The 16,076-nt window shown below is 43.3% G+C and overlaps 1 protein-coding gene across 1 annotated transcript in view; it reads right to left on the minus strand.

Moving 5' to 3' along the window:
• Nucleotides 1–8,188, minus strand: part of tspoap1 (TSPO associated protein 1) — a gene marked incomplete at both ends in the record, with an annotated part of 54,236 nt that extends 46,048 nt beyond the window's left edge. Inside the window, 2 exons of the mRNA XM_079214364.1 lie at nucleotides 558–824; nucleotides 7,292–8,188. Of these exons, the coding sequence (XP_079070490.1) occupies nucleotides 558–824; nucleotides 7,292–8,188 (1,164 nt within the window). The remainder of the gene's footprint in view (nucleotides 1–557; nucleotides 825–7,291) is intronic.
• Between the last annotated feature and the right edge of the window lie 7,888 nt (nucleotides 8,189–16,076).

Genomic DNA, 16,076 nt, shown 5'->3' on the forward strand with positions numbered 1-16,076 from the left:
TATTCTGATAGTCCTTGCACTGATGTCTTTCATTGCACAGGCTATACTATAAGCAGCCATCAGATACATGGCAAATCTGATGGGTGTCCTATTGATTTTCATTTGGCCACCATTAGGTGGATCTTCTAACAGAATATGCAGAGGTGTGAAATTATGGACAAGATCACAACAGGTCAGCATAATGCCTGACAGCCCTCTGTTTCTACGACAGCAGATACAGCACCGGCCCAGATTAAGTGTTGAGAAAATGTTCTGCACACACAAGTTCAGCGTAACATCCCTGTGATCCAACACAAATGATAATCCAACCACCTGTTCCAACATGTACCAGTGCAAGACATATTCTCTTTATAATCCTTTAACTTCACGATTATTCAGCTTTTTTACATTTCAACCAGACAAGATATTAAAGTCTGCAATATGGGAACCAAAATCCATGGTTTGAGTAATGGGTTGAAAATATGCCATCAACATGTTAGTGGGGAGCCTCTCGCATGTCTCCGGGTCCCAAACCTTTTCATACCAAGCATCAAGAAGACTGGAAGACCCAAACTCACCTTGCGAATGCCTTCTGCTTCAAAACCATTGAGGTTTGCATAAAGCGAGTGGTGCCTTTTCCCCAACAGTGACGTCGAAGTGATATTAGCCGTGGCTGGGACTGCCATGTCCAAGAGCCCGCGTTGCTTATCGTCCCGCTCTTCCGACCCTCCCAACTCCGGCTGCTGTCGCTCGAGAGCCTCAGACACCTCCCGGCTCTCCATCCCTGCGTGTGCCGGTGCAGGCTCAGGCTGCTCAGGCCGGGTGCACAGGTCGTACATCACTCTCTGTCAAAGTCAAGCAGCGCAGGTGGGATCAATGTGACTAAACGAGGTGCCCGGCCATGACCGAGCCATGGCAAGCTTTTCCATTTGCTTGAGGGAGAATTACGCGGAATCAACTGTGGCAGGTCGACTTTAAAAACGATAAAAGATGTCACCCTTTTTCCAGCGGTTCACAAGGAGGAGGGTTTTATTAACAGCTGGGGTGAAGTGTCCGAAGCCGAGCGCAGGACTGTTATTGCCATACTTGATGGGAACTTAACACCAAGCCTTAAATTTGCAAACCCCTAAAAAGTGGGAAGTTTAAGCAGACACAAATGGCACTGGAGAAGTTCCTCACCTACAATCAGTTTGAGGACGAGTCTGTGTAACAAATCGGAGGCAAAACCAGTCACAGTTAAATCTGGAGTTGTAAAGAACCTCCCCCCTCTCGGCGCTGTGACGTTTTCCAAAATGAGGACAACCAACTCCAAAGGGATCTTACATATTTTCGGCCTTGGCTCCAATGAGTGTCATCGTCCTGCTAGCATTCTTGAGCATCCTGTGGTTAGTATTCATCACCGTGTATTCATTCAGATCCAAAGTCCTGCTGGCTGCACTGACATAGCCCGCTTCTTCATGCCGTATCGCTCCGCCGCTCTAAGTACTGGTCCCAAAAAAAAAGGGAAAAGACACACCAGCCCACTTTAACCTATGTAACGCTGAAACAGCGCATGGAGGCCCGACTGAGACAGCAAACAAGAAGAGACGTGCGATGAAGGGACACACACATACACACACACACACACACAAAAAACAAGAGAACGATCTAACTAACAGGTTTCCACTCCGGTCCCCGTTCGCTCAGTGAGGCTGAGATGTGGGTGGCATGTTGACTCTCCAGCTGCGTGTCCGTCTCCATTGACGCCGCGGAGTCCAAAAAGCATTTCATCCAGATGCAATGCGGCTCGACAGGCTGTTTAATCCCATCTTGGTTACAGCGGCGAATAGGTGAAGAAAGAGGACGAAAGGAAAAATGTGTGTGTGTGTGTGTATGTAAGACGGCGAGTGTCACCGAGAGGAGGGGGGTAGGGAGGACTGCTACCGCCGTCCTATCACAAAAAGGCAGGCTTTGAGACGGGGCCCAATCATTACCGCGACCGGAGCTCGTTTCCATGGAGATGACGCTGGAATGATGTTGGCTGCCCCTTGAACAATCAATAGGCAGCACACACTGCAACATAGGGAGGCTGCAGGAGGCAGGCCGGGGAACAAGTGCGTCCTGTCCAGACTACTTCCGATGTTTTACTGCACTTGTTCACTAGAGAAATAAATAAGATGCCTTCGAGGCAATGAATGCTAGTCTTGTGTTAGTAATTTAGCCTCAGACGCGGTCATTAAAAAAACATGTAAAGCAGTAGATCTAACGCAAGAGAAACTGTCACAACTCAAAGGCGGTTTAAGTATGATCTTGACATTTAGCCGTACTGCCCAACTCTCTTCTATAAAAAAGGTATAAATCAAGTACTCCACCTAATTGTCTATCAAATGGGCGAAGCAGCTTCATAAATCTCTTTAGCAAGCTGAACACGGGCTGGGAGAGGGTTTGTTACGTTATTTGGGATGCCCTCTGGTTAATTCCTCATTCAGCCGTGACAAACTATACATTGTTTAAAAGCACAAAGCCTCACCATTCTATTTAGGGATACCACTTTAAGATCCCTATATCACTGTGGCAGTTATCTTACAACCAGGATTGGGTACCGAAAACCGGTGCCAATATATATATGACCGATGCCTACCAGACCGCAACGCGGATTTCGGTGCTTCCTTTCAGTGCCTGAGCCGATTGAAATACTTTTTTTACACTACTCTGATGACTCCGTCCTGGCAGAAGGTAACGGTATCCTATTGTTTGTATAGCTACAGTAGCTAGCTAGCCATCAGCCTTTTAACAGAGAAAATGCAGAAAGGTAAACGGTGTGGCTGTATTTCGTGAAAAAAGATTCAAACAACGCAACGTGCAGCAAATGCAACAAAACAATTGCGTGTAAAGAAGAAGAGCCGAACTCCGAGAGAGAAACGCTTCGTTTTGTCCACCAAACCTTGTTCAGGAAACGTCTGTTTTAAACGCTGGAATCCGGACGAGAAAGCTGCAGAGTTTCTAGAAAGGGAAAAGACTCTCGAACTATAAACTCTAAACTTCCTGCTAGAAACTGCTAGAAATCTGCTTCCCTGATGGAGGTCAACGTCAGAGCGGAGAAACCGCAGCTGACCGGCAAGAACATCGGCTGGGAGCTCTGCAGGAGAAACGCACCAAGAATTCAAGAGCAGCTCCGCCTGGTTCAGAAAAGCTCTCCCAGTTGATATTAATGATGACGTCCAGTAAAGCAGCAGAGTTTGTAGAATCCAACAGACTCTGAGTGGAGTTCTTCTACTTTCAGACACATACCTGTGTGTACAGGCCTCATCGACACCATCTGAGAGGGTTTTCTCCTGTGCAGGACATGCAATTAGTCTGGAGAGGTGTCGTATTCTGCCAGAGAAGGCAAAGTATTGCTGAAGTTTGAAGCTGTGTGTTTTGTATTTATGTATATTTATTTAAGTATACTGTAAACTGTTGTTAACAGTTAATATATTGTTCATAGTTCGAAGTTAAAAAGTTTGAAGCTGTAGTTTGAAGTCAAGTGTTTTGTATTTATTTACATTTATATAGTATACTTTAAACAGTTAATATATTGTTCAACTTTTATTTTTTTAAGTATAATTTTAGGACCAGTATCGGGAAAAACCCAAACAATACCCATCCCTACTTACAACAGGCCTGCAAGCAGAACAGTGAATGAAATAATAATAAAAATGTTTTTTTAATAAATGCTGCTGCTATCAAAATGCTCCAATCTCAGCATTAAGAAGCTCAACAGAGCAGGTTGTAGCTGAAAGTAGAGGAACTGCATCTGCCCACATTTAGAATCTGTATTTCTCACCTGCAAACGACTGGAGGGCATCACTTTCATGCGAGGTCACATGAGGCCAGGCATTGCAGTGGCACTTAAAACTGCATCGCCCGCTGTGACAGATTGTTGCAGCTGGTCGCAGAAACGCTGCTGTTCCATGACATTGACAAAGAAAGTGTTCTTTAATGTGGGCGGTAACCCAATCTTCTTAATAAGGTCGGTTTTGGTGCAGATACTGATCTGGCGTACTGGATCCGTGCTTCCCCGGTGACAAGTCGGACAAAAAAATAATAACTCAACCATCAATCACCAAGTCGGGCGGAAAATAGCCATGTCATGTTCACAAGAGTGGACTTGACGAGAGTGGCATCGCTGCTGTCGTCTGAGGAGGCGGCGGCCAGCGCTCGCTACCTTAAATTACCTTTAGGATTATTATTGTTTACACACAATACATAGTATCAGGTAATATTGATGTGCGATACTGTTTAACCTGGATGCTATATATCTGATCCTTTTAGACCATGTTGCAAATGTATGAGCAGTTTATCAATTACATTTTCAAATAGTTTTTGCTGGAAATGTATGTGATAATACTCCAAGATGTTAGCTTTATTGCCCACGGCTAATATTTGTGTGTGTATATATATATATATATATATATATATATATATATATATATATAGGCCTGTTCTCATCTCCTCTACAGCGGGTCAAAATGTACTTGAGCACTTTGTGACTGCTATGTTGCAGACACAAGGCTTGCTGAAGCTGCTCTGATGAAAGGCAACGGTCTAGCTTGTGTTCTGTTAAAGGTCAGTGTTAGAAAAACCCACGGCCTGAGTGCAGCCAAGTTAAAAATAGATGTTGTGCCTTTATTGTTTTTTGCAAGTGGCAGTTTTCTGGTACACTAACAGTGTCAACGCTACGATTATTCACAATAGCTCACTCTGAAAATTAAAGGGACATCCTATCATCCCCATACTGATAGGCAAGCAGTGTGTGCACTCGGTGACACAAGGAAAAAGGGTGAGTTTCCACTGACGGAAAATAATTTAACAATGAAGAACCTCGACCAGACAGATCACGTCTGGGGAAATGAGCTTCTTACTTTGCCCTGACGCTGCATTTCACAGCTTCTGCCTATTCCCTTATTAATTACAGTGTGCTCACAAGACCAGACTGTCCAAAGACTGGAACTAACCCTGCTGACGTGAACTCCACTGAACACTACTTCTATTCTGCTTCAGCTCCTCTGACAACAACAACGACAACAAAATAAATATTCTGTTGGTTGTTTTCCTGTCAGCGCCTCTGTTCCCAATCAGAGAACTACATTTTTAGCCTTGTGGACTTATCCCGTGTAGAATACAGCAGACATACAGTAAATATAAAACAAAGGAAAGCATCCAGTCAGCATAACCCAATGCAAGTCAAACAGCACTATGCTCTTCACAGCAATGAGCTGCAGCCAGTCCCATCATGGCTCAGTGGTATTGACATCCCATCATCAAACTGACATATTTTGACAATATCTCCCCCGCCTGCCTGTCATGAGACCAAAGAGCCGGCTGCTGGTTAAATACATCTTTCAAATTTCAGACGGCATCACCATGATCTCCCGATGCACGGTTCCCTTCTTCTTTTCTTCCATCGCCTGACTGCGTTTTATATCAAACTAAATTAATACATGCTTTTCTTTGTTCTTTTATTTTTGGATTTCATGCGGATGTTATGTCAGATTTAAGCAAATTAGCATTGTATCAAATAGTAGTTTAAAAAAAAAAAATCACGTTATATTTTCCTTCATAAGCCACACTTTCAATTGTTTTATGAAAATAATAATTCTTAGTGAATTGCATATGCACAATCTTTCATATACAAAAACAGTATTCCATTTAACTTTAAAAAAAATGTCATAACACAAACACAGGTTATTTCGAAAATTCCAAAAAGGTGGCCGACTGGAATGAAAGAAATTCACGTTTGTGTTATAAACAAATACACTAAAGTGAATAACCGTTCACAGACAATTGAAAACATCACATAAATAATTAAGAGGCATGAGTCCATCCTTGTTTTAAATGGGATTCCCATTTGAACATTTAAAATATTGACTTGATGCCAGTCGCTGTGATAACAGGGTGACGCCGAAGCGGGACCATGCAAAAAATATGAGGCTCTGCTGTTTAGACACAGTAGGGGAGCTTTGATTAATTATTCAATTTCCTCTCAATGAAAACACAAATCCAAAATTGAAGAGACGGAAACACACTGACCCACTTCTGCCACTCAAACCAGAGGCATAAACAGATGCACCCATGCACCCACGTGTACAGATGCATCCCCCCCCCGCACGGTTCTTCTCTGGCAGCCGCAGCACCGACAACATCAACATGCATTTCACACCAGCCGTATTCAAATGTTTTTTAACATTTCACAGTGGCAACTAAAAGGCTGCAACGGTAGCTCGTGTTTGGTTCTTCTCCGTTCGGTTGTACTAAAGTGTGCTCTGATTGCTACAAAAATGGAAATGCTACCAGTTGTTGCTGCAGGCTACGCACCGCTTGATGCCTTGACAAATATTCTGGTGGCCGAGAATAAGACCACACGCTAAATTGGTTCAAATAGGAGGATTATTTGACAGTTACACACCTCCTTCACTTTATTGAGGCTAACTAATATGCAACTTGTCCTCGACCAAAGAAATTGTTAGACAACAAACAATGTTGTTGACTAAGTAGACAACTGTTTCTCCATGAAGAATCATGCAAAGGCACCACTTTAGATCTTGTGTTTACCAGAACTGTGCTCATGTGTTTCTAGGAAATAAGTCATTCAGCACGAGAAAAGCCTCAAAAACAACTTAACTAAAGAAATCTTTGTCGACCAAAACAATCGAAAAATTGAGAGGGGGCAGCCCCACAACTGCTAAGAAGACAGAGAGTTGGTTATGATAACCTAAATGGTTCATGCCTCAGTTTTTTTTAATATATAATGTGAACGACTCTTGGTACATGTCAGGATTTCACGTATTAGTATTGATTAAAAGTGGTCATTGATTTGCAATCAACATATTTAAATGATATGTTCTGTGATGCAGCCTGTGGTGTGTGTATTACATCATTAATAATACGTTATAATTTGATTCGATGATCATGGCGTTGGTGATGTTACCTTCATGTAGGATTACTGTGCTGATCAGCTAATATTCAGATCCTCCTAAACCTACATATTCCTCAAAGCCTACATTCTACATATTTATATATATAATCTCATTAATAAAAATGGACGGGATTGTTTCAAAGAAAATAGACTAAAAACAATTTTTTTTGCCGAAAATCCTTCTGGGAGTATGAAGCAAGACCACCACAGAGAAGACACGCATTACATGTCTGCATCCCAAGACTGCTGCCAACACACTGGGTGGAAGTGCACACTGGTGTAGTTTTCTGAGTAAAAGTACAAGAGGGAATGCTAAATACACACAGGATAAATTTAGGAACCATGTGTGGAATTTGGAAACGTGAACTGGCTCACCTCCATGTTCCCGTCCATGCATGTGGACGGCGGTGACTCGTCTGACCCCGAGGACTCGCCGCAGTAGGGGGGCTGCTGGTCCCAGTCGGCATGGGGAGCTTCGTCACGAGGACAAATTCTCAGAGGGCCGCTCCGACAGGTGTCCGCGACTGCATCGGCAATGCAGGGGTCAGCTGCGCAGACGGCGGCCCTCCTCCCCAAAGGCTGCTCTTTCCGAGCTGGTTTGGGTTTCTTGTTCGGTGAGCGGGAGGCAGCCTGGGGTCCGTGTGGCACGGCCCCCGAGTAGGTTAGGAGAGGCCTCGTCCAGCAGGAGTTACCGCCGTCTCCCTGAGTGGGCTTTCTCGAGAGACTGTTAAAAACGTAGCCGGGGTGTCCTGCCCTCTGCCTCCGCTGCAACACTCTCCCATGGGCCTCGAGCAGGTGGCAGAGGAAGACGGCCTTTTCTAGCTCAGATTCCTGCCTGTGCTGCAGCTTATTGACCGCCTGCTTGCCGTTTATCTTCCCATAGAGCGTCAGCAGCAAATGCTCTAGCGTCCTGTACGTTTCTCCACCGCACAAGCAGAACACATCTTTCTCTGGAAACTTAGTTTCTGTGCGTCGTCCACTGCCTTTAACGTCCGCCTCCTCACCCAGCAGACCCCGGTGTCCGCGAGAGGGCCCGTCCTTTTGGGCCCCTCGTCGGGCTGCCAGCTCCCTCACGGCCTTCTGTTGTTCCCTCTCTGCTGCTTCCCGCAGGCGCCGGAGCTCCACAGAGAGGTTTCCGCGGGCCCGCTGCGTTCTCTGCTTCTCCGCTTCCCAGTCAGCCCGCAGCCTCTCGAGCTCCCGTCCGCGGTCCGTCTGGCCCCGGCGTGGTGTCTTGGAGGACAGTGCCAGAGGGTTATCCCGGCCCTCCCTCATAATGACACTTTCACGGGACAGCATGCAAGGAAACGGCGAGACTATGCATTTCTACAAAGAGGGGGCCCATGCATCGAGGAAATGAGAGTGACGGGCGGTTATCAGACATGCAGCATGCAGTGATCACAGCAGGTCACTGGAGAGATGAGACAGTGGAGGGAGGAAGAGAATAGGAGACATGGTCAACTCTGTAAAAATGTATAAGGTATATCTAGGAGCGAGAAATGCACTGTTTCCAGCATGGCGAAAGCAGGCGATGACGGCAGTATTGGTCATCTTTGTTAGAGGGAAGATTCAGATGGGGAAAAGTTTTAGGAAAGCAGGCACATTGAAAACACAAATGAAAAACTCTCTCTATATGAGCAAAGAAATAGGTGTCACTAGCTGCTTGCTAGTGACACCTCTATAGGACGTCCCACCAATACATACTTTGTTTGGATACATAAATGACGCAATGCTTAATTACAGATGCCTTCCCCAGCATAAATATCCGACATTGTTTTAATGTGTTATGTTTAAACCCAGGCAGAACTGGCGACCTTTTAAAAACAGACGAGAACACGAAAACAAAGCGGCACGACATGCGATTAATCGAGATTACGCCTCGCTCCAGCTAGTGGAGGACGCAACAAGTGGACATGGGAGCTTCCTACGCGGACAGCAAAGCGATGCACCGTTAGCTGTCGGCACCGTCCGGTCGGCCCGTTTTACCTGGAGCTCAGTTTAGCGGGTCTTATTACAGAGGAGGGGGGGGGGGGGGGTCTTCGGTCAATGGCTAATTAACTAGCAGTAACGAGTTAGTACGCGTTCAAGCAGCGTTAGCTCCTGCTAATATACTTAATCTTTTTAAATAAAAAAGGGTGCTAACAGCCTGGAGTATGTTGAATTTTACCACGAGCTACTAACGGTTCTCCCCGTTAGCCCGCGTTAGCTTACCGTTATGTTAAGTTAACAACTTGTATCAAACTCACCTCTCAGCGGACTCCAACGGTCCTGTTTAAACTTTTTTATTAAAGGAGTCGTCCTCCTTCGGCCAAGTTACTTCTTTTTGTCGGCATATAGAAACGAGGCCGGTCTGTCAACACTGTTTACTGTAGTTGTTAAAGGTCCCCACAGCCACGCAAGAAGGGGTTTGTTTATCTGAGGCACCCGTGTCACTGCGCTGGCCCGTCCAGGCACAATGCTGCCTTCATGGCGCCTATGGTGCCACCTATTTGATAACCGGCTGGATTTCCTTACAACTTGTAGCGCGTTTAAATTACGATATTGTTATTTTCCTAAACTTCCTAGTTAATATATAAAGTTACGCCTTTATTAACTGTGTTCACAGATTTGTTGATTTGCTTGTGTGCAAGTTTTTCTTTTGTTTTTTAAAGAGAAGTTGGAGTGTTTACAACACTTCCTGAAGGCAACATAATCATTGAGTCCAACCGACTTGTGTGAGATGGATGACCACTAGTGGCTGCAGGCCGCTAGTGCAGAGTAGTAAAGGTTTGTAGGTTTGCCTATATTATGGTGCCCTGTTTAAATGGATCATTGTATAAGATGGATTTTAATTTATGATTTTTTTTTAAATAGGTCATTTATTATTACTTTGTTTCGCCCAATGCTCCTTTGGTACAAAACCACTTATGGATCAACAAACAGAGCGCCACAAAAAACCTGCATTAGTTTTCTTATTTTGTCATAGAAAATGTATGATAGAGTTTGAGAGTTATGTGCACTGGTATCTTCTGAAAAAAACTCACAATCTTTGTAAAGTAAACCTTCTCCTATCAGTTGTTCACATTTGTCATATTTTACCTATAATGCACAGGAAACACTCATATTTGTGATGTGTGTGTGTGTGTGTGTGTGTGTGTGTGTGTGTGTGTGTGTGTGTGTGTGTGTGTGTGTGTGTGTGTGTGTGTGTGTGTGTGTGTGTGTGTGAATGTGTTTCATAGCACTGACAAAACTTCCCTTGTGTCAGTTTGGACAACTGGCACAAGGAAGGATTGAGGAAAGGATCAAACAGAACACTGCAGGCTGGGCTGATAATAATTGTACTAAATCAAAGCGCACTGAGACTACTAGCAGACACACAGGATGTAAAAAAAAAAAAAAGAAAGACAAGAAAACAATATTCAGGCATGGATGAAAATGATGACAGTAAATATATTTGTTCAACAAGAGAGAGGAAACAAGCACAGGGTTTAAAAACACAAAGCAAAGCTAATAACAGAACAGGTGTTAAAGTGGCTAATGAGGAGGCAGGGAAGGAAGGAAGGAAGGAAGGAAGGAAGGAAGGAAGGAAGGAAGGAAGGAAGAACGGAGCACTCAAGAGAGGCGGCTAGTGGACAGGTAAGGGATGGCAGCATGATCCGTAAAGTTCCACCACAAGCATGGACTGGAGAGAGGGAAAAACACTGTGCTTTTAGTACATACTGCAGCTTCCCTGACAAAGTACATACTTGTGCATGCAGTATGCATGCCATTGCCACATGCCACACAACTTCGTCACAACGTTGCACCGTGAACTTTGACCCTCTTGCTTATATATAGACGCAGCACAGAACAATGTAGCTGCATATGTTTTCTTTTTACCTTTTAGTACATACTGCAGCTGTCCTTACAAACTGTGTGTTCCAATACCCATGCTACTTAGTATGTCAGAAAAAAACGTAGTATGTCCCAATACATAGTATGTCAAATGCTGCATGCCAAAAATACTAGGATGTTCTATTACATCCGGATGCATTTTTGCAGTTTGCATACTTTTCTCGCTATTCTGACCCACAATCCTTTGCACAGCAGATTTAAGCGCAAGAGAGTCACATTTCAAGGTGCAATGTTATGAGGAAGTAGTGTGTCCCAACAGAATGCATGCAACAGTACATACTTTGTAAGGGAAGCTGCAGGATGTACTAAAAGTAAAAAAAAGAAAAGGCATGTGATTTGGAACACAGCTAAAGTACGTATACTTTTGCATGCAGTATGCGTTCCCTTTGGGACATACTACTTCCTCATAACGGTGCCCTTGAACTTGAAAAGCAGGCTTGCTTCCATACTGCAAAATGCAACCCGATGCATCAGGACATCATGGTATTTTTGGCATACTGCATTTGACATTGGGACATGCATGCTCTTTTTGGCATACTATATAGTGTAGAATGGGTATTGGAACGCACAGAAAGTCTGTAGGTGGTGAGGGAGATACCACCATGACACCTTGTGATTCTCTCATCCCCTTATGTTACCGCCTGACTAAATGGCTGTGGACTAGGTACCACCTTTCCTTTCCTTTAACCAGGAATCAGATCCTTTATGCTGTGATGCTTACACTCTGGTCACAGCAATATTTTATTACAGCGGCTTACTAGTCAGTATATGCATCACAGTGTGCATTTCATCTAATGTAAAGTGTTTTTGCTGACATTACTTCTGCATGTGAGGATATGATCAACAGGAATGCACTGCTTCATATGATCCCTGGGTCCTTGATAAAATGCTTCCTGAGATTTCATTATTTGGCAAAGGCAGTGATATTGAAATGTATAAATCCTCAAAGGTATGTACATACCTTTTCAATATCATGTTGCCAAAATCCATCAAAGAGGCAACGCATACCACGTCCGACCACTGGGTGGCATTGGTATACACAGAGAGTTGGGCCTTCAGTCTACATTGGTGTACTTCTAGTCTATATTTGTGTAGCAAGCCGATGAACTAATGCACTTGCATAAGTCGAGAGCATCGCTAATGGTTTGCGTTCAGAGAGTGAAAGAGAGCGAGACAGACAGAAAGAGAGAGATCCAGCATACCACTCTCTGTGTTATCAGAGTGTCCTTGGGCCGCTCCCTCTCTCGTTTCCATCTGCGGCTGCTCACGTGTGGCCGACTGTTGGCAGAAACAGAGAGAGAGGGAGAGCAAATCAGCAAAAATCCAGATCCAGATCATCATCGACTATACAGTAATGATGCTCCAGGTCACACTAAAAAAGTCAGATTAAGTTAATGTATTGAGCTCATATTGTAATACACATACAACTCACTGTTATCATTCATTTGTTATTAAGGAACGTAGAAATTACAGTCAGTGGAGGACTTAAATCAAAGGCTTGACGTGTCTTTTTCATGTTTTTACCACCTGCGACACGGAACACACTTGGGTCTTCATGACCCACTTAACAAGAATGTCCAAGACAAAAGGTAACAGGATGTCAGGCTGCACTATTCAAATTAAAGTTCCTGTATATATTGGGAAGAGGAAGTATTTTGTAAACACATGACAAGGTAATGAACTTTCCTTCCAGTCTGCCCATTCGGAACATACAATAGCTGTCCAAGTCGGCAACACACTCACGATACACGTATTCCACAAACTTCTTAAGGTTAGCTTACACCGTGTGTGTGTGTGTGTGTGTGTGTGTGTGTGTGTGTGTGTGTGTGTGTGTGTGTGTGTGTGTGCAAGGAAATTCAACTGGGAAATGAGGAGACGGGTCTTTTCTTCCTTTTGTTTGTGGTAGCTTTGTCTCCTCTTCTCATCTCCGCCCTACGAACTGTAGCAAAGACCAGCACAAGCGGCTGAGCTCGCAGTGGCATTACATATACAATTCAAAACAGGGCAGCGAGTGAAGCGAAATTTCCTGGATTTCACATCATTTGTGACGCCGTATATGTGTTGTTTTAATCTACTAGGAAACAGATAAGACGAAAGCCTATTAAAAGGGTATTTCTGTACATACTAATTCTCTGGAAATATCCTCATGGTGAGGGAGGAGGCCGTGTGGCTCCGGCTCTTTACTGTAATTTTGTTATTTATTCCATAGCCACGACATCTATTTCCTGTCTGTCCATCCAGGGAGAGTAGCTCTCTCTCTTTTCCACCAGTAAGGTTTCTTTTGGGAGAGTTGAAACTGACCTGAAGCGAGGGTCAAAGGACAAATTTGTCATTTGTGATATTGGGCTATAGAAATAACTTGTGAATCGTTACCATGGTTACTGTGGGTCTAATACACCAGTAATGTTTTCGTGTTATACAGTAGTAGTAAAGTTATAAAGAACAAGAACCACCATCTCTGGTGTAAAATAAATGAACATTTATTGGCGCCTTGGGGGCAAATATAAACTTTATATATATATATATATATATATATATATATATATATATATATATATATATATATATATATATATATATATATATATATATATATATATATCATTTATTCACATTTAGTGTTGATACGAATCCAGTAGCTGGCTTCTTTCTCTTCACAGTAAACGGATGACGAGTGCGGTACAGTCTGCAATCCTAATGTATAACTTTTACTAATGTTAGTATTAGATTTATGATGTGTATTTCCTGAAATGAAAAAAAAGTCCTATCATAGCTTATGACCATAAACAGAACTAAAGGAGCGTGAATATTGGATCTACATTCATGAGACCCATAAACAACTTGTAACCGCTGTATGTGTCAGTAAGCAACTGTTTAACAGTTATTGCAGGTTTAATGATATTTGCTGTAAGTTACTGTGATGCACAGTTTTCTCACATTGCGCATGAAGGCCTCTATTCTGCAGTTTTATAATGAATCATTAGGTTTACTACAGCAGACATCTAGCAGACATCGATTAATTGGGTCAACTATTTGGTTAATGGTGGATTTAATGTAACTTTAAAGCTGCTTGTGCCAATATGTTTTATATTAAAGGAGCCATATATTTTCCCCATGAGGTAGTAGAGATCAAAAACAGAGATAAAAGAAAGTGAATATTGTTGTCACATTCACCAGAAACACGACTGATGAACGCTAGCATTGCTGCCTAGATGTGCAAAAGAGCAGCCGTTTGCTAACAAGTTTAAAGTAAACTTTATAAGCTGATAATATGTCAGTGTTGTGTTACTGCTCGTTTCTGCTGCCCCCTAGTGGTCAAAGAAAATAGTTGATGTTAAATTAAAGTAACAACTTGCGTAAATAAATTAAAGTAATTGGTTGATACCGACAGCTCAGTCGGGTATATTCACTGTCACTATATTTAAAATATTTATATTTGTTTGCTACACAGCTCAAAACTAAGCGTGTTTATTGTTCTTTTAGAAATAACTTGTATTGCTTAATTCTGAATACTGTGTGCGTGCAGACGTTGCAAACAGCAGAACTCGCCACCAAACAAAGGTAGCCTATGCCCGACTTGCTGTTATCTCAACCTGATTTCTGTCTGAGCTCTCAACCTACGCCTCTCTCTTCTTAGCTCCATCCGAAAAGAGAGTACGCCTGCAAAGACCTCCAAACCATCTGTGGGGAAAGAGCTCAGAGTGTCCGTTCAATAAAATACTTAATGACATTTAGGAGTTTCTCATTGCGATTATTTCTCACAGGGAAATTAATAAGATGAGACACACGGAAAAGCAAAACCCATTTCAAAGGCCAGACAAGGCGGGTAGTAAATCTGTAACTTTGGCTGCGTGGGGCTTTGTTTTCTCAATCCTATCCTGGAAGTTCAGAAAATGAGCGTATTGTAACGGAATACCCGTATTTTGGCTCAACAACTGATTCAGGGCGACACCCCAGGGAGGAGCCAAGAATTGGGTCTTGAAAAGCCCGTCAGTGGCCGTGGACAGCCGGCACGGTTCTCCGCGGCTCAGGAAGGATTAGTGTTTGGAAGCAATTGCCATTAGTCTGCTGCACAATGCAGAGAGGCCTCCGGCTTTTACTTGTGAGGAGACATGCAATTGAAAGGACAACAAAATATATATATATTGTGCGTGTGTGTGTGTGTGTGTGTGTGTGCATGTGTGTGTATATAGCCACATTGAGACACATTAAGCCTCTTTGGGCTCAAAAAAGCGACTTTTCGGGAAACAAATACACAAGACGTTGTGCAAGGAATTTATGGAAATAAAGAGTTTGTGGGGTGATATGTCTTTCTGGGGGCGTACACACTGAGGTGGAGATCATGTTGGTAACACATGAAAATTACAACAATCTTTAGGACAGCGTGTCGCTCTATAAAAAAGGTCAAATGCAGCTTACTGACCCCCACACCGAGCATGTCGTCATGACAAAGCTTCACACTAAAAGCGGCATTATTAAGAACTCTGCCTCGTCTTCTCATTCCACTGTGTGTGGACTCAGTACAGTTTGTCAGCCATCACTTTTCTGCAGGACTAAATGAGGACTAGAGGATTTTCTTCAAAACTCTCGAAGGGCAACTTTCTGATTTCCACTGCCTCAATGTGGGAGAGTCCAAACACACACACACACACACACACACACACACACACACACACACACACTGAGGACCTGAGCCCCAGCCTCGTCTCCCTCTGCGAGTGTGTGCAGAGATGAGCAGGACCGCACCTTCTGTGAGCGCTACCTGACACTGGAGATGCAGGGGTACCAGTAAAGGCTTAGCTTTCATTGCATTGTCTTTTTTGTTTTGTTTTTGCTCCTCCTGCTTCTTTTGAACACAGACTGGTACGAGGCGTTAAGAATATTAGCATACAATGCTCTGGTATTTATTGTTCTTTACGTAATCTCTGTCACCGAAGCCAGGTACTTATAGTCAAGCAGGGTCAAGGAGATGAAAGACCTGGAACACGTAGCGCTGGATGTTCTGGCGTTCCCTGCTTCCATCGCGACACAAACCCGTGTGTGTGACCTGTGGAATTAAGCTGCCACCTGTGTGAGCTCTGAGGACATCTTTTAGTACTTCTTTTTGGGGTGTGGAGGAATCCTGTTTTTTATTAAATATTTTTTATTATAAAGATAATTACTTTCACAACAGGTATGTGTTTTTACTTCATGAAATACTAAGTGGTTTCTTGCTTTATCTGATGTTAATGAACATGTTGAACCTGATTGTGACATAACAATGGACTGAATCTGGCTATCCTCTGTCATT

Source organism: Taurulus bubalis (assembly GCF_910589615.1).
Source record: "Taurulus bubalis genome assembly, chromosome: 2".
Lineage (NCBI taxonomy): Eukaryota > Metazoa > Chordata > Actinopteri > Perciformes > Cottidae > Taurulus > Taurulus bubalis.